General features: G+C 43.6%; 1 protein-coding gene across 2 annotated transcripts in view; it reads right to left on the bottom strand.

Moving 5' to 3' along the window:
- Positions 1 to 238: 238 nt before the first annotated feature.
- Positions 239 to 18,386, bottom strand: part of kiaa0319l (KIAA0319-like ortholog) — a 23,034-nt gene continuing 4,886 nt past the window's right edge. Inside the window, exons 3-25 of one of the 2 annotated variants that reach the window (XM_074613492.1) lie at positions 17,350 to 17,534; positions 16,822 to 16,935; positions 13,701 to 13,969; positions 12,603 to 12,692; positions 12,092 to 12,347; positions 9,857 to 9,952; positions 9,307 to 9,404; positions 9,074 to 9,161; positions 8,438 to 8,530; positions 8,180 to 8,312; positions 7,778 to 7,883; positions 7,115 to 7,237; positions 6,889 to 7,012; positions 5,314 to 5,446; positions 4,968 to 5,116; positions 4,072 to 4,223; positions 3,750 to 3,888; positions 2,742 to 2,901; positions 2,390 to 2,532; positions 1,855 to 1,977; positions 1,621 to 1,711; positions 1,355 to 1,446; positions 239 to 982 (exon numbers count right to left, since the gene is read on the bottom strand). In XM_074613492.1, coding sequence (XP_074469593.1) covers positions 786 to 982; positions 1,355 to 1,446; positions 1,621 to 1,711; positions 1,855 to 1,977; positions 2,390 to 2,532; positions 2,742 to 2,901; positions 3,750 to 3,888; positions 4,072 to 4,223; positions 4,968 to 5,116; positions 5,314 to 5,446; positions 6,889 to 7,012; positions 7,115 to 7,237; positions 7,778 to 7,883; positions 8,180 to 8,312; positions 8,438 to 8,530; positions 9,074 to 9,161; positions 9,307 to 9,404; positions 9,857 to 9,952; positions 12,092 to 12,347; positions 12,603 to 12,692; positions 13,701 to 13,969; positions 16,822 to 16,915 — 2,949 coding nt within the window. In that variant the 5' untranslated portion in view covers positions 16,916 to 16,935; positions 17,350 to 17,534 and the 3' untranslated portion in view covers positions 239 to 785. The remainder of the gene's footprint in view (positions 983 to 1,354; positions 1,447 to 1,620; positions 1,712 to 1,854; positions 1,978 to 2,389; positions 2,533 to 2,741; positions 2,902 to 3,749; positions 3,889 to 4,071; positions 4,224 to 4,967; positions 5,117 to 5,313; positions 5,447 to 6,888; positions 7,013 to 7,114; positions 7,238 to 7,777; positions 7,884 to 8,179; positions 8,313 to 8,437; positions 8,531 to 9,073; positions 9,162 to 9,306; positions 9,405 to 9,856; positions 9,953 to 12,091; positions 12,348 to 12,602; positions 12,693 to 13,700; positions 13,970 to 16,821; positions 16,936 to 17,349; positions 17,535 to 18,386) is intronic. The other variant, XM_074613493.1, reaches the window with a different exon arrangement.

Below are 18,386 nucleotides of genomic sequence, written 5' to 3'. Positions count from 1 at the left end.
AATAAATCCACACATACACCCAACATACAATCATGCAGGCGATCATCCGGGTATCAAATTGCACCAGAACTGCAATCTGTCACTCTTCATGCACATTTTTTGTTTTTGTTTATTTGGAGGAGGGTCCGTTTGCTGTTGGTGGCTCTTGTTTTGGTTGTGTTTTTCACATCGTCGGCCGCTAACAAAAAATCATCGGAGCAGCGTTAAACCATTGGCTTTTACATGGCAGTTTGGTAGCATCAGGTTGACCTGGAACAGTGTGAATAGGACGTCTTTGTGTGCGTACATGCGTGTCTACGAGAGGCAAGGTGTGAGCGTGTCAAGTGGCTGGTTTTCGTGTCATTCAAGCAGTTTTTTTTTTTAAATCCAGAAAGTCAAGTGTCACTCAGGCTACTTTGCGTGCCATCGGTAAGAGGGGGTAACAGTACATTCTTTATGTCTCTGTGTTAAATAATAGGGTGATATCTGTACACTGTACAGTGCTCACCCCTGTTTCTCAGCTTGTTTTCCTTCCATAGTGGCTCAGTGAAGGCGCAGGGAAATGTCAGTACAGTGGTGGTATTTTTTCAGTGACAGTGGGACAACATGTTTCTCCTCTCTTTCCCTTCCTTAATCCAGGCATCACACAGTCTGTCTTCATGGATGAGAGGTGTGAGGTTACTGTGTTGAAGAACAACAAAAGAGAAAGAGGAAGAGAGAGGAACAAGAGGGAATGTGACAGCTGGATGACGAGCCGTGTGAGTGTGTGAGGGCAGCAGCGAGCTCCCCCTCCTCCTCCTCTCTTGCTATAGCAGCTCTTCTCTTTGCTTTTTGCCCCTCACCGGCCCCTGGCCGTTCCTCAGGGAGCCGTTCTGGGGCCGCAAGAGATGCCCGCGCTCCTGCTCCGTCCACGGGACCCCGCCCTGCCCTTCGTCACTGTCCAGGTCAGAGTCCGAGTGCATCAGGGCGGAGGAGGTGGGAGCGGGCACCGGCTTCATGCGGGCTGGAAGGAGGCAGGTGGAGGACAGAAAGAAACGGTAGGATGTCAAAATGATGCTGTGTCAAACCTGGACTATGCAGAATTTTTTTATTTAGTCCTTTATTTAAACAGGTAGTCTCAGATTATCTAAAATACTAAATACACGCCGGCTTTTAGCATCCTTTAAAGTCCGGGTAAAGCAGAAATAAATATGTGATCTGACTTTGTCACACCACAGAAAAATGTGTACTAAACCACACAGCCCAATTTGAATGATTAAAAAAAAAAAAAAAAAGGCAAAGTATATAAAATTGTTTATTGGACGGAATTGATCAAATTCTGATATTGAAACAAGTCGTGGAGTTAGTGTGTACAGTATATAAGTGTGTACCTTACCAGCTCTAGGTGGTTGTAGCTCCAGACTGTCTTGCTCATCAGCTTCTAGCATTTTATACCTGCTTTTGCTTCTGCGCACTTTGCTCTTACGCCTTTCAGGAAAAACAAAAGAAAACATCAAATATCATCAGTGGGAGTGGAGGTAGATATAAGAAGTGGGTAAAATACAGAAATAATGCACATACTGTACGTGTCCAATGGCACAGTAATAACAGTTATTTAGTAATAACTGTAACAATATTTGATATTTTAGCAATTGTGCTCACCTGTTGCAGCAACACACTATCCCCCAGACAACTGTTGCTATGGCAACCACAATCATGAAGGATGCTATAGTCACATAGAGTACGCTCCATTCTGAAAAAGCAAAGTATGTCATTACTGTACTATGTAATGGAATATGTAAAACTTGAATACGTGAGGAGAAACAAATTACACACATTATGTGTCCGATTGCACTGACCGGCTAAAATATTCAATTAAGACGTATGTCATCTCACCACAATTGCTCTCTGCATCTCCAAGCTGAGCTGTGATGAAGTTCTCCATCCAGAACGGGTGGCAGACGCAGCGCCGTGTGAACGAGTCGCAATCGCCGTGACTCGAGCAGTTCAGCTGGCAGACTGAGGGAGGAGAGCGGCGCAGCAGAGTGGACAGTAGATGAGACCAGAGCTTTAATATCCCAGAGTGGTACATTATCTTACAGAAAAGCAGACTGAGGGAACTATGGAGCAACAACATACCACATGCATATCATAGAACATAAACCTAAAATAGGTGCATTGAATAAGATAACAGTGTATGTAAGTTTCATCACAGAGACAAGAGAAAAAGAGTTAAGAAGGAGAATATAGAACTGGTAGCAACAGCTCGAACATCTTAGAGATTTGACCTTTGAGTCCTATCAATCCCTGGCCATTATCTGGCCATTTTCTTAGGCAATAGAGGTCAAGAGGTCATTTTCTTTCTCAATACTCCTTTTACTCTGTTGTGTGCATCTCTTAAAAACTATATACTACTATGTCAGGTACTCACTGACTGTATCCACTCGCCGGGCCTTGTAGATGAGAAAGTCATTCTTCTGTTTGCGCAGTTTGTTGCGTAGGCTGAGTGCAACGCTGCGGCCCGACAGAGGAGGGCGCCCTGGACCGCCTGACACCAGGAAGACCAGACGAGTACTGAGGAGGGAGGAAGACTTAAAAATCTCATTCCAGCCTTTTTTATGGTTGTTGTTTATTCATTACCAAGTTGGGGTTATAATAAAAGACTGTGAGCTTGAGGAAAATATGAGAAAACATTCAGACATACAACACATCTATTTATTTTTTTAACAAAATCAAGGGGTTTCAGAGCAGAAATAAGTCAAGAATAAAATAGTAAGACTCACCTGTGCTCATTAAAAGCACTGATATCTCGCACAATGATGTCGCTGTCGAGCACGCCCAGTAGAACCCCGACCTGGCGCAGCAGCATGTCGCGCTGTCGGTGGGTGACCTGAGACACGGAGACCTCCAGCACCAACTCCACCAGGTCACGCTCCCATATGTCTGATAAACAGAGAGGTGAGAAAAGGAGATTAGAGCACAGAAGAGACGTGGACGGGGGGAGGTAGAGTAGAGAGGAGTGTAGTGGGAAAGAAAAAGTAAAAAGGAGGAAAACATGAGACTGATTGCAGGACCCATCTGACACTCTGCAATCTGGGAACGAGGCCAGAGCTCCCAGTGACGGATTAGTTTCTGGCTGCGTTTGTGTCCGAGCACCGTATGCTGCACACTGACCTGCTCAACCTTCTGCTGTTTGTTGGTGAGTCTCTTGCTGTGTGGAAAACATTTGCACTCACGGATTTGTTCAAAAGGCAAAAATAAACTCCAATACACCCTAAGAGGTATTATCTGATAAAATGCTGTAATTTAAAGTGCCATTGATGACATTCAGCCACTAGATGTCACACTCTCCCTCCCCCCGTTCCACTGCATTCACTTCACAACCAGTGGTTGCCAGTTTCGTTGCGCAACCTGCATATTCTATCTTCGAGTGGAGTGAGACTTATAGAGTCGTGTCAAGTGATGAATCTTTCGTGGTAGAGTAATGAAGTCATGTTGCAACATGTAGCTAAAGGTTTACATTAGCTATAGATTCAGGTTACTTTGTGTGGTGGTGTTTCAAGATTCATGTAACGTAATCTATGGTCATTTGAGGATATGGCTATCTAGTTTTAGGTAATGATTAGGTTGCATCTAAGCAGTGGTATAATGCAGGGAATATGCAGGTATACAGCATATATCTACTTATTTTTTCAGTCGGCCACCCACCGCTTAATCCCCTCTGATGCACATCTTCGTTATACATTGTTTGAGGGAACTATAGCGAGCAAACACAATAATGTTCACTTCACCTGGTTTGACCTCCACGGTGCCCCGGTCAGTGCTGGTCTGTCCCTTACTGTCAGTTACAGTCAGGGTGAAGCCGTACTTCCCCTCCACCAGGTTTCCCAGAAACAGCACCGACTGGTGGTCAGAGTTGTTGAGTACATCCTATTGGAACAACAAAACAAAGACGTGTTAAAATGTTTCTGTTTTAGTGTGGTTTAAGTCTTTAAATGTGTTTTCCAAGGTGTGACTTTCTTTGGTTTTATATTCCGTCTACTATAAAGCGTTATAAACTAGATCAGAGCAAACAACAATAATTTGTAATATCCAGTGAAAGGCCAGTCTCACCCCAGCGGCGGGGCTGCTATCATCTCTGGTCCACAGGTAGTTGACTCCACCTTTGTCATCAGTGGAGTGAGAACCATCTAGAGTGGCGCTCCTGACAGGCAGAGCGATGGACGGACTCGACACAACATGAGCCACAGGTGGTTGGTCCAGTTCTGATGGAAAAAAACAAAAAGAATTCAGACACATAACACAGTAATGGGATCATAACATGAATAATAGTGGTGGCGGATGGGTCAAACAAACAGAACTTTTCGTCAGATCAGTCGTTAGTCACGTGACTCGTTAGTCAGTCAAGTTCAGGTCAACCACGACCGTTTCCTAACCCTAACTAAGTGGTTGTGTTGCCTAAACCTTCCTGTGAAAACGCAAGTTTATTTTGAAAACACTACGCACGTAACGAGCGTGTATTGACACACCGTCCCTGCTACGTCCAAAACTGACAATAGAAGGCTACCTTGACAGTCATATTTCGATGCCAAGGGGCACTGACCGAGTATTTGACGAGTTGGGAGTGAGAATGTGTTGTGTGTTGTGTCTGTATGCGTATTATGTAATTATGTATGAATATGTATATCCAATTGTGTGTGTGTGCGCATTTATAATCATGTGAATATAGGATCAGTATGCGCGTGTATACGTGTGTTGTACAGTATTTCTGAAAATGTTTTTTTTATTATTATGATTTTATTATGGACTAGCTTTGAGCTGAAAGAGATACAGAATTAACAAACTATAAGACAATAGTGAGTTTTGTATGCTCTAAGCAGCTGTGTGCTGTAAGATAAGAACGACTCCTGCTTTAAAAGACACAGAAATCTACTTGTGATGTTTCCAAAGTGGAAATGCTTCCTTAATTATAAATCCACACACACACACACACACAAATATCTCCTGACCTTCTCTGACGATGACCGTGACAGTGTCGCTACTCTCCAGCTTTCTGTCATCAGTCACGGTCAGGGAGAACATGTACGTGCCGACCTCGAGACCTGTCACCGTGGCAACGGCGGTGTCTGCATTCTCAATCTTCACACCGTCAGGACCCCTGATGGAGGGACAGAAACAGAGACGAGTGTGAAAGAGAATTTACTGTAGAAGGACGGATAAACCTTGGCTAGTTTGTTTTTGTACATTTTTAATCAAACTGTATTTGCAATGAAGCTTTTTAACTGACTATGTTTCAGTTATTGCATCAACTAGGGAGCCTGCAGCCAATGCAAACTGCCTTCGTGTCCGACTCACTTGGTTAGTTTCCAGTGGTAGGTGGCTATCTTCTGGTCGTCTTTGCTCTTACTGCCATCCAGCGTGGTTCGATCGACTGGCAGCGTCAGCTCTTTCTCCGGTCCTGCATCTGCTACTGGTGGCTTGTTGTTTTCTGGAGGATGGAGAGCGAGAGATGAAACTAAAAATACATCTCTGTACAACCCACATGAAGGTTACAGTAGTAAGTGGGCCGTCAAAAGTGTCTGGTTGTCTTCAGAGCTTAAATGAAAACCACATGAAACATTTCCTCTTCTTTAAAGCCCTTTCAAACTATGAAATTCGGAACATTGGTCAATACGCATAATTTCTCCAAGTTTTATCCACATCAGGTCAGTGTCTGACAAATCAGTGGTTTGACAAACGGACTAATATTTATGACAGCGTATTAGGGCCATTGTAGGTAAAAAAAAAAATAGTAATAATAATTACAGATGAACTTCTGCAGTGTGTGGTGTGCGCGCATGCACGTGAGGTGGCGCGAGCTGAGCAAGTGAGAACGAGCGCGGTGTGTGAGTGAAGGCAAGCAGGCAGGCAGGCAGAGGAGCAGAGTACAGCAAAGACTCCGGCCCTGGAGACCAAAGCTACGGTCTCCCCCGCGTCCTGCGACCGCCAACACTGTTTTGCAAGACGGGCTTCACTAGATATAACTTTGCGGTTTTGGTGCTTCCATGTAGTTTGTGTTGGAGTCTGAGTCTGAACAGCGTAGCAACACGCGAGCGCGCATGGGACACCGACCCGGATTGATTTATACGTGTAAGAAGTTACAAACAGTCCTTTAAAAAAATAAATTTATAACGAATAACATCCACACTCATATAAATGATATATAAATGACAACCTAATACAGAACATAAAGGTCAAAGTGTTATCAAAGAACAGCAGTGTTGTTCTGAAATACCTCTGACTAACAAACACGCTGCCATTTCTTTTTAGACATTAGAACTCACACGGTTGACATAGTTTGACCTTGCAGGTGGATGTGTGCTCGCATAACCGCTCCTGTTCAAACTGGCGTCGTGCCAGTGTGTGTTTGCCGTCTACAGTTCACACCGGGTGCTTATCAGGTGAAACGTACTAGTGCACCCACACACACCTCCCGTTCTCTGAGTCAAAAGGCTGTTATCCAAAGGTTAAGCAAATAGAAGTTCTTAACGGCAGCTTAAACCCCGACATCAGCTTTGCACATTATCTAGGCCAAGTACTGTTGCATACTACGTTCTTCACACTTCACGTGAATATTTGTATATAACCTGTGGAAGAGAGTGAGAGCAAACAAGAGGAGACACGGGGCATATTGAGTACAGAGGACGAGGAGATGAGGAGTTTAATTCTAGTCTTGTCTGTAAGTGGTGCATAAGTGCACACAGCTGAACAAATAGGCTTTAAAACCACAAGTTAATGACTATCAAATAAAGAGTGTCAGTTGAAAGGAACTGTGAGTAATGCCCTCAGCAGCTGAATAACCTAATATTTCTCTCAACTTTTCCCTATTGAAAGTGCTGAGGCGGCATAAACGTGAGCATCTTTTTCTTTCTTCTATCTCCAGCTGTTTACCTGGCTGCACAATGACGGTGACCTGCGCCGTTTCCTGCTGTCCAGCCGAGTCCGTCACAGTCAGCTGGAAGGTGTAGTCGCCCTCCTGCATGGCCGACAGCTGCAAGATCGGCGTCCGGACGCCCTAAATAACAGAGCACACAAAGAGATGTCAGCCGCTGTCAGCCGTGATTCTCTTGAAACATGAAGATTAATTATGTATATGCATCGTCCTCCGGTATCTCACCTGCATCTCCACCACCTTGTCTTTGCTCTCAGGGCTGAGGGACCACTCGTAGGACAGGGAATCGTGGTCGTCGGTGCTTTGGTTGCCGTACAGCGTCATGGAGTTGCGTGGCAACTGGATCACCTGGATGAAGGGAGAGGAAAGACCAGGTTATCAGCAGTGGCCAGCCGCGTATAGGTGTAGAGGACATTTCTTGACCAGAAGCCCTTCAAAAAAGAAGCGGTTTCGAATCCCTCCTTACCCAAATATAATGTCCTATATTTGGTTCAGAATATGTTGCTACATCTTGTGTGTATAATACAAAACAATTAGACCTTATGATTTAAAGGTTAGACATGCTACTTTTACATGTTGCTACTGGTAAAAGTTTATTTGAACTTAATAATATTGGTAATAATAATAATAATACTTTATTTCTATAGCACACATGCTTAAAACACAACATAAAGTGCTTGACATCATAGATTATCTAATGCTTACTTTTGGTGACTTTAGGAGAAAAAATCTACAGACGCAAACAGACAAAGTAGTAAAATAAACACCTAAATGTGTATTTTGTTGTGTGTTTTCTTTCCGCTAGTCTGAAAGGAGACATGTTTTGGAAGTAACGTAGCCAGTGAGTGTCCCCCCTTTAGAACAGAGCCACGACGATAGAAGACAGACCTGGTTAGCGCCAGCGTTGGCCACAGGCCGGTAGTCCTTGGCTTTGTTGACCAAGAGGGTTGCCTGTGTCGAGTTTGTGGCTCCGTCTGAGTCTGTCACTGTCAAACTGAGAAAGGACATTCATTAGGTTCAATACTAAAATAGAAATTGAAAACACACATCTATAAAAAGTTAGAGTGACACATAGTAAGAATTTTAGTAATTTTAAGCCAGACGTTCCTTTACTTTTAATGTTATACTTATGACAGATATATATAGAGAAATGAGGCAACAGTATTCAAAATCCCGACAGTTTTTTCTCCCATTTATTTGTCTTTGTAAATTATTTTTATCTAAAAATACAACTGAAAAATTTGGACCTCTCAAAGTTAAAACAATGTCACGACTGAAGACCACCTGTACCTGAATGTGTAGTTCCCGGGCACCAGTCCGCTGAGGGTGAGGACGGGGGTGTCGGCGGAGACCTTCTCCTCCCTCAGGGGACCTTTCACCTCCTCCCAGTGCCACACCACCACCTTGTCATCATCTGTGCTCTCTGTAAGGAGGAGGACATAAGAGGAGGAGGAGGAGCACAGTTAAATACATTTAATAGCATGAGAGGAAAAGGTAACATATCTTAGGTGCATGGTCTCTCTCTTTAGCTGCTTGTGGGATACTCACGGCTGCCGTCGATGACCGTCGAGCTGGTTGGCAAGGAGATCTCCTGGAACTTTGGAGAAACTATGGCAACAGGACGCTTGTTTACCCGCGGCTCTGTCAGGTGGAAAAACAAGAAATCAGCTCGCTTTGCTGGAGCCCTGCGTCAGCTGCTGCTTGTGACTGAGGCAGCGTGCACGAGTCACTGGCTAGCTCGGCTAAAGTCACACAGTGTGCGTGGGAGGAAAAGCAGCCTCGTCTGCCAGCGGTAACATTTATTTAATCAACATGAGGCTGAACTGTGGGCTGATTCCTGATCATTTATACCGACAGACAGTCGGGGGAGACGATACCATCAAACATTAAGTCATGCCCCTCTGAAGGCCTACTGCAGCAGAAGAGCCACTCCATACTACTGCTGAGCTTAATTAGGATTAGACTATTAGACACCATTAATATCAAGACAGATAACTACATATAGGCAAATAAGAAACATTTCAATAGCTCTGTCATAAAAAGCTTTTTTTAATAGCTTTTTTTAAAATTCTTTTAATTCTAACCTTTTTGTCAAATATAAGCAAAAACTTATTTGAATCGATTGACAGCCCTAGTTTTTATGTCTTCATTCGTTTTAAAAGGGGGAACATAAACACTCCTCACCTGGTTTGACTGTGACATTGACGTAACCTTCTCCATAAACCCCCTCCCCTTCCACCGTCACCTCAAACTCATACAGGCCCACAGTCAACTGAGAGAGAGAGAGAGGAGAGAGAGAGAGAAGAGAGAGAGGAAGTAATCATTTTCAGACGCAACTGAAACCTTCTATTCAATAGAGCTCCAGCTGCACATTTTATTTTGAGCAGTTTATGAATGTGAAGGCTGTGACGTGTTACCTGGCTGAGTTGAAGTGTCTTGCTGTGCTTCCCTGCCATCTCCCCGCTGTAATCTTTGGGATGAGTTATCAGACGCCAGTCAAATTTATAGTTTGTCCCTGTAAAGGAGTGGTGACGTCAAACAAAACTGCTCATGCGTTTCTTTCAAATCTATCAGATAAGGATCATTTCCAGATGAGAGATTTTGGGATCGTTGGAGCATGTCGAGGAGGGATCAAGGGATTAACTGAATGATGACGTGCGTCCCCTCTTCCTAACTGTATAATCTTTTTCCAGTCTGGATTTGAAATTCTCCAGCAAGTGTTCAGTGTGACGTACAGTACCCTGATGGTGACTCAGGAATATAACCTTCAAGACCAATTATATCACAACCTGCTAAATGACAGTCAGTCTGCTATTAGAATACATTGAAGTCAGGTACATTTTCCACATATTTCCAGACTTATCAGATTTTGATAACTCTGTCTATGCAATGGAAATGCATTAGAAAATCAACCTGCATGTGTCAGGTAATGAATTTCAATAGTATGTAATATTTCCATGGTTTTACCTGGGGGCGTCGGGACCACAAAGGCGTTGAGCTCGACCTCGTTGAGGGGTAACGTGACCTCCACACTCTCTCCTGCTGACACCACCAGCTCCCTCACTGTCGAGGAAAACAACACAGGGATCAGAGGTGATGCCAAAAGTACAGCGTGGCAGGCTAAGGGATAGGAAGTGGTCAGAGAGCGGAGTATTCCAACAGAAGAGGGACAAATAACACACCCTGGGGGGGCAGTTTACATATACTGTACTCTTTCCACACCGAAAGCTCAAGCAGGGTTGATATACAGCGTTGAATTTGTGTTTGAAAGGGTTAACCCGCGTTGACCGACTCGGCATTGAGACCCAGGTCAGACTAGGGTCGATTTTTCAATGCGAACGACATGCACTGGGGTCATTAACAACCGGGGCGCGTAGCTCCAACACACGGTGCGACGTACGGCAGTAGGAATGTATTCAGATACACTGGAGGTGAACGTCGGACGAGAACAACATGGATATGTGGCGAGACTTTTAGGTGCGGAAGCTCCTGGCCGTCCGTGAAATTAAGCGGTAGATGAACAGGACGGTGAGGGACAACGTAGTATATACGAACATAACAAGGCTGCTGAATGAGAGAGGCATCCGTCGTACACAGAGGTAAAAAGTAACAGTAACAAATGACAAATGAAATGATGTCGAAAAGAGTCTCAGCTTTACAGTGATATCCCATTTAAGTAATTCAGTATAGGGACTCCCTAGTATGGATCAAGCTCCAAAAACATCCTGGATTGTACAACTGACATAATGCAACTCAACCGTATTTATTCACTAAACCCTCCCTGCCTTGTAAACGGCAACATTAGGTCACCCATTCCACACCCAGCTCATAACAAAGGCTTTCCAATGTTCTAGTCTCCAAGCCCAAACTGAGATGGAATCATTTTTTTTTTTAAATAACCCTTATTACATTGTCAGGGTTATTATCTCAGTCTTTACAAAACCCCCTTCAGAGCCACAGGAGACTTTTTGCAACTGTTCTCACATGACTAGTAAACTGATCATGATCTGTAAAATTGGTTTCCCTCTCAATCAAACTCTGAAAGTGAGATGTTCCCCTTCAGAATCACGGGTTCTTGTTGTGTATGTAAGTCTGAGCTCCTCATAAAATGCAGCTGACTTTTGGACAACTCTTCAGTCAAACCAGCTCATCCTGTTATTGTTTGCTCCAGTAGGAGTGTTACCAGTTAAACAAGCTAAACATATTTTATCTGTAATTAAATGCAAGAATGACTGCCATTCATTCATTCATACATCCCATCAGGATCTGATCTAAATGCTCATTCACACACCGATGGCACAGGGAACAATTTAGGGGGGTGGGGTTCAGCATCTTCCCCGAGGACACTTCGACATGCTGGAGGACCCGGGGATCGAACCGCCGATCTTCGGATTAGTGGCCGAACCGTTCTACCTCTGACTGAGCCGCAGCCTCCCCGGGATGGAGAGAAATGGACCATACGAGTTATTCCTGTTTGTAGAAGGCCAGCGTGTCTCAGCACATTCTTGTAGCTTACACTCATTTGGCTTCACACCCACAGCACATGTTGCTTTCATCTGGAAAAATAACAACGGAGCAGTCGCCCATAAAATTTGTGGGCAAAGGAAAGGATCTTTTGCAAATTTTGGGTGCGTCTGACAGAAAAACGCAGGCTAAAAAAAGGACAATTATTTATTCATTTTTGTCATTATTATTATTATTATTATTATTATATTTATTTATTTATTATTATTTATTTATTTCTCTCTTCTTCTTATTATTATTTCATGACTTATTTGTGGATACTCTCCAAGTATTTTCTACAATTTTAATTTGATGTATCCATGATTGAGAATCAGTTACGTCTTCTGTGGCCCGCTGTGGCTGTCTGTGTGTATGTTGTTGTCAGGTATGATTGTTGTGTCACGGGTGAGTGTTGTTCAGAAAAACAAAAAAAATAACTTTCCCTGCATAGTGGCTGTTCTATTGATTATTGATAATTAATAATAAAAAAAGACCTCGGAAGAAACAATAATTCAGTCATAAAAAAAAAAAAGGATAACAATTTATTTAACCAATTTGAGTAAAGAATGGACCTGAGTGTCGTGTGAAATCTTCCTCCAAGGCTGCAGTGCCGCTACATTATTTAGCAGCTCATAATTAATAAATGAAGACAAGACATATTACTGAACGAGCTGAAAATAGGTGATCGCTGACACCAACCGCTGCAGACGGTAGCTTCCTTACCGGTCTGTGTTGGAGTTGTGATGACAGCGGTTGCGGTCGTTGCTGATGTGCTCACATCACTGCTATTGGAAGACGCGGCGGTGTCGACGGTGTCCGTTGAGTTCTGCTGCGGTGGAGCTGGAGCGATGTCTGCACTCCCATTGGCTAACTGGCTGAGGTTCTTTTGGGCCGTTTGGACAAATGCGGCGGTGCTGGGTACTGTCGGAGTTTCCTTTTCCAGTTCAGGGATTTCCTGTAGGAACAGATAAAGATTGTAGGTTTGAATGATGTGATAAAATTACACGCCGAATCTACCACCACACTCTGACTAGTGTGACTGCAAAGAATGAGGGTGGGGAGTATTTAAGAAAGGACGACAAAGAAAGGGGAAGAATATTGGCTGCCTTATTTCAGTGTTGTTAAAGAGGGCTAACTAATTAACAGCAGCTGCTACAAGAAAACAATGCAATATAAACTTTCAGAAATAACCCATATTCTGTGAAGTTACCGTGCTGGTAAGGTGTCCAGTGTGCGGTGCTTGGCCTTCTGCATGCTTTGCGTGAAGAGCTCTTCTACGTCTTGCTGTGATGACGGGACTCTTAAAAGTAAAGTTATAGACAAGAAAAATAGTTTATAAATTACAACAGGAACAGTGTGTAGCATTTAGGGGGATCTATTGGCAGAAATAGAATATAATATTAATAAATATGTTTTCTTTTGTGTATAATCACCTGAAAATAAGAATCGTTGTGTTTTTGGTAGTTTAGAATGAGCCGTTTCTATCTACATACGGAGCGGGTCCTCTTCACGGAGCCGGCCGCCATGTTTCTACAGTAGCCCAGAAGGGACAAACCAAACACTGGCTCTAGAGAGGGCCATTTGTATTTTCATGTTTTCGCCTCAGCCACCGTAGTTCTCCTACACGCTTGGCACAAGCGAGAAGTTTCAGTTGGTTGCAATTTGCAACCTCACCGCTAGATGCCGCCAGATCCTACACAATGTACCTTTAAACTCGGGGTATCTGCAAATACCAAATTCCCAATGTCAGTGCTCTCTTTTTACCAAATTTAAATTCTGTGTATGTCATTGCATGGTCATCCTAACTTTAATAACACTATTTTAGGAGCAACTGAAGTCAGACGGCGGCTGACGGTACCACATTTTAACACTCTGCAGCTCACGTTGCTACTACAGTGAATGTTACTACAGTCAGAAAGTGTGTCAGAGAACTACGGTGGCCTTCAGGTAACGCAGAAACATGAAGGGCTCTCTCTAGAGCCACTGTTTGGTTTGTCTTTTCTGGGCTACTGTAGAAACATGGTGGAGCAACATGGTGGACTTCGTGAAGAGAACCCTAGCTTTAATTGTAAAATAATATACGCAAATGCTCTGCTCAAAACGTCTAAATAGATGATTAATCTTCAAGATAAGAAAGAATTATATAGATTGTTATCAATAATTATATGGAAGTGTTTTTAAGTTTAATTTTCTCCTGTTGGCATCACTGTACTTTAATCAATGACGTTAGTACGCGTCTGGAAAAATGATATATGACAATAAAAATGTGGTCAGATGATGTTGATGTTGTTTCAGCTGCTCTCTATACCTTTGAGAGCAGCTGGAGGAGGCCGAGGGACTCCTTGTGTGGCTGGGGCAGGGAGGTGATGGGGCAGCCCCCCTTCTGCGAGCAGCGGAGGAGCACACACTGCCCGCCGAGGCTCCACACGGCGTTGCAGCTCGGATTCAAGCAGCAGGACTGCCAGCACGTCGCCCCGCCTATCCCTCTGGCCAGAGAGTGCCAACCCAGGCCGATGGCGCCGCTCCAGTCGATCCCCAGCACCCCGCCGGTCACCCTGCAGAGATTTGCTGACACACCTGGGACGGGGGACAGGAGGAAGGAGAAAACAATGTGTACCGATGTTCAAAACTACAAGTCACTGTGACAGATTTTTTAACTTGTTTCCTGGAAGAGAAATTCTAGAGTTTTGTGTAGCGTGTAGTTTGATCAAAAGGATCTGCCAAAGGCGACATCACGGATCCGCCAGCGGGCAGCGCTTCCCAGGCCTTTTCATGATTTCACTTGTTTATATCAATCAGGGCATTGTTGGCTACTCTTGGCATTGTCGAAGGCAAAGGGGGCAAAGTGAAACCCACAGTGAGACTTTTCACAGATTAGGCTCTGACTGAACATTTCTCAGAAACGCCGAAATGCAACCGCAATTTGAGCAGTCGGCCAAGTCAGCAGCGGAGAGAGGAAGTGAGGCTTTTTCCCTGACAAAACAAGACACTGATTAAAACCCAAAGCACAGTATGCAGAACGCACCAGACTCCACCCTCTAAGCCAGACCATATCAGACTCATATCAGCAGTGCAGTGAGCTGGTACAGTTAGCTGCCCCCCTATGTGCATGTTGCTCTTTTAAGAGCATTGCTCTGGGTGATAAAAACTACTCAATATTCAAGCTTTACCAAGCAGTATCAAATGAGCTCAATTCAATCCATCCATTGTCCAACACACCAGAAAGTCATTTGTGTAGCCAGGTACAATAAAATCCCACAGACTGTAAAAGTAACAGCAGGGAGAAATAGGAGGATATATTTCACCCCTAATTAAATGAATGTCCACACAGACAGAGAAGCCAAACTAGCCGTGAATAAGAGTCCAGGACAAAAGGAAAGCTGCTGAGTCACTCTGTGAATTAAGAAAACTGCAGCTGCGATGAAAAAGTGCGGTTTTATTTTTGTCTTGCAGTTCAGCACGGTCAACACACGGGAAGCAGATTAAATCTTTAGACACGCACATAAGCAGGTTTACAATCATATATTAACTGCAAATACTGATGATGATCACTTATCATTTGCTAGTAGCCCTCTTTGAACAGTATTCTATACTACATCTGGAAATATGCTGTCAATGAATGCACAACAAGTACTGGTTCTTCTACTAGGCTTAGTGATAACTGGGTATAAGCTCTTGCTTTACATTGCATCAAAAACTAGAATGGCACTCAGAGAGCGCAGACCTCCGCCCCCCCTCTCCGTTCAGCTTGCGCCATCATCCACGTGTATTTTTGTCTATGATGAGATCAGCTGTACGTAGCGGAGCATCGTAAAACACTTCATTCAAATTGGACAGAAACAAAGTAAAACTCACCTAAACCGTCGTCGTTACTCTTTCCAACAATCACCAAGTGTGCTTTGGTCAAATTCAACTGTAATTTCACCGAGTTTAATGTGAAAAAATGCAGATTCTACAGGTGTCGCCACCAAAATCTAATGGATTGTTCATTGTGCCACACCCCACCCCTCCAAAAGATTTCTTCAAATCCATCGCAGACTTTTGGAGGAATCCTCCAAACGGACAAACCAACCAACAAACAAACCAACCAACAAACAAACAAACCAACGCCGGTGAAAACAGAACCTCCTTCCTAGGCCTTCGGCCTTGGCGGAGGTAATAATTACTTTTATGTTTACCTGCATTCAGCTGGTCAATATTAATATCCCTACATAAGAACAAGATTTTTCTATCATTGACAGGGTTGCCAACTCTCAGGCATTGACCATGAGACTCACGCAATTGACTCTTTTCACACGCTGTCGCGCCACATGTCCATTTTCTCACCCAGAGAAAAAATAATTTAGAACTGATAACATATGCCCGAGGATATTTAAATCTGCAACAAGGTCAAAACTGCAGAACTGAAAAGAAGAAGGAAAAACGGGCTGATGATTACCACTTATTGTGTGTTGTTTTATTTAACATGTTAGCAGTTTAGTTCTTTCTCTGCAACAGAGCATTTTGTTGTCAATGGTTACTGCTGCTCTTTGTGCTCAAGAGGACACCGCAGACTTGTGAAGCCAGCGGTGCGGCCCAGATTGCAGTCAAGTGCACCTTGCCAAAAGCATCCCGAGCATGCCAAATGCATTTGTGGTAATTTCGTGGGCCATGCTCCCCTTGGCGCACCTGTGGCGCACTTGATTTGGGCACAATAATATCATTTTGACACTGGTGTTCTGTAGGCAAAAGTAGCAACAATATTTCAGGATGTTTCTAAGATAAAATTGAGCTGAGTGCAAGGTCAGTCAGTTGAGAGCTTGTCCTGCTGATGGCAAGGCCGTTATCAATGATGGTGGCTTCACTAAAAAACTGAAAAACACAGTTCATCAGACAGTGCTATACCCGTAACTGTTGCTACCATGGCAACAAGTGGGCTAAGGTTTACTTCATGGGACGTCAGTGTAACTCAAGTCTGGAAAAACACAGGTCTTGCCACACACACAAAAGCACTGTAGTTTGTTTTAGAAAGGACCCTTTGGCCTCTGTTTAGTCATCCCACCCCTTGTCCACCCTTCTTCTGTCCCCCACCCCTCAACACACACACACACACACACATACACAATGTCCACACACAGAGCCCCTATTGTCCCGTTTCACATTGTAACCCACTGAGCGGAGTGGCATCAGAAAGAAGGCACACAGTAGGGGTGCCAACAGCCCTCTGTCCCTCCGCCTCAGATTAGACGGACAGTAAACACCAACTGAACCATCCGAGTATCATCTGATTCTAAAGACGGATGAAGACACACCCTGAGTAACCAAAAGGTTTGTCAATTTACTGTGCACTCGAGCGCGGAGATGAGGCACAGCTGTGAGCTTCCTTATCAGTTCTCGGTCAACAAATTAGGTTTGGCCAGTTTGTGTTCAGAGTGACGGTTTGTTTTTACCTGTAGGAGAAGCCAGGAGCAAGAGGTAGGTCAGCGGTAGGAAGAGGAGGTGAGGTAAGCTCCAGGTGAGCAGCTTGTGGTGTGCATAGGACATTTTCCACAAGGACCAAGGACCTAGAAAAAATTAAATGGAACTATGTTAGTGTGCTTTAATGTTTCCTCTATATTCATTCAACAGAAGTGGGCTACCTAAGTGGGCAAGGTGAAATTCCTAAATAACAAAAAGGAATAGTTAGACATTTTTTGGAAATACGCTGATTCGCTTTTTTTTTGCTGAGAGTTAGAGCAGAAGATCGATACCACTCTCATGTCTGTACGTTAAATATGTAAAAAAAAAAACTTCAAAGTCAGTGCCGAGACTGCACAAGAAGAAATGTAGATTTGAAGGTTATTTTTCATCAGTCTGGTCTGCCTCACACCCCCCTCTCATAGACTCTCATCAAACTGAATCTACAGATGGTTTATTCGAATACCTGTCAATAAGTACTCAAGCACACCCTCTAAACAAAACCCCCCCATCACATCTACCTTTCTCCCGGCCAGGCGGTGGAAGAAAGAGATGTGGGAAGAAAGAGGGGGAGCGAGGAGTTAGGTCGGCAGCCAGGTGCTGTGAGGCGACGGGTGAAGACGGATCAACACCAGCACTCTGAGGAAGAGATCCAACATGGCCTCCTGCGGGGGGCCTTCACAGGCTCAGTTGCTCAAACACTACACTGCAGAGAGAAAGACAAAAAATTAGCGGATCATTTAATATTCATTTCAGGATGAACAAACATGTGGCCATATGGGACTGAGTGATAATTCAATATACATGTATGCTGACTTTTAGTGGAATTGGATCGCGAGATGCCGATGTTGTGTTATTGTTTTACTAAAAAACTAAGTTATTGATGTCTTTGTATGACACATGAGAAGAGTTTTGTCTGATGCGATGTGGGACAAAGTTATCAGAACAATATTCAGATATTTTTTCAGCCATATCTCACCCCCGATATGAATTATTCAGGTTTTTCCCTCCTTCGCTACCTTGATTACAGACAACTGTGCTTCAGCTCTTTACAGAAGCACTCCAGAGGATTTGAACAACCTATAAACACATCAACTTGATAACAAAAGTGTATGCAAATAAAATTCAACCGCTTCAAGTGGAGCTATTCCACAGAGAGAGCAAAGAATACTTCAATCAATTTCCCCTTTACAATAATCTAAATATGGAAATGACAAACACTATTATCATCAAAAACAGAGGATGAAGGGGAAATAAAGAATTATTTAGTTTAGTGCTCTGTTGGAAACAACCGTCTCCTACCTTACATAAGAATCCAGACAACTGCTTTCTGTTGTAATTACGACACAGAAGGAAATACAACAAGTCTGTTTCATTATGCAACTCTTCTGCTGATATCCTGACAGTGACTCTTAAGAAGGTATGATATCATGACTCACAGTCCTGTGACCTCCCTCCTTTTCACTATTAGCTCAAGCACCACGGAAGTTTAAGAGGAAATGACAGAGATAAATAAATTTACATACACTTCTATGACAGGTGACTAGTCCCAAAGGCA

Source organism: Sebastes fasciatus, chromosome 17 (assembly GCF_043250625.1).
Source record: "Sebastes fasciatus isolate fSebFas1 chromosome 17, fSebFas1.pri, whole genome shotgun sequence".
Lineage (NCBI taxonomy): Eukaryota > Metazoa > Chordata > Actinopteri > Perciformes > Sebastidae > Sebastes > Sebastes fasciatus.
Note: the sequence above shows the minus strand (reverse complement) of the source record. Positions and strands in the feature narration are given on the sequence as shown.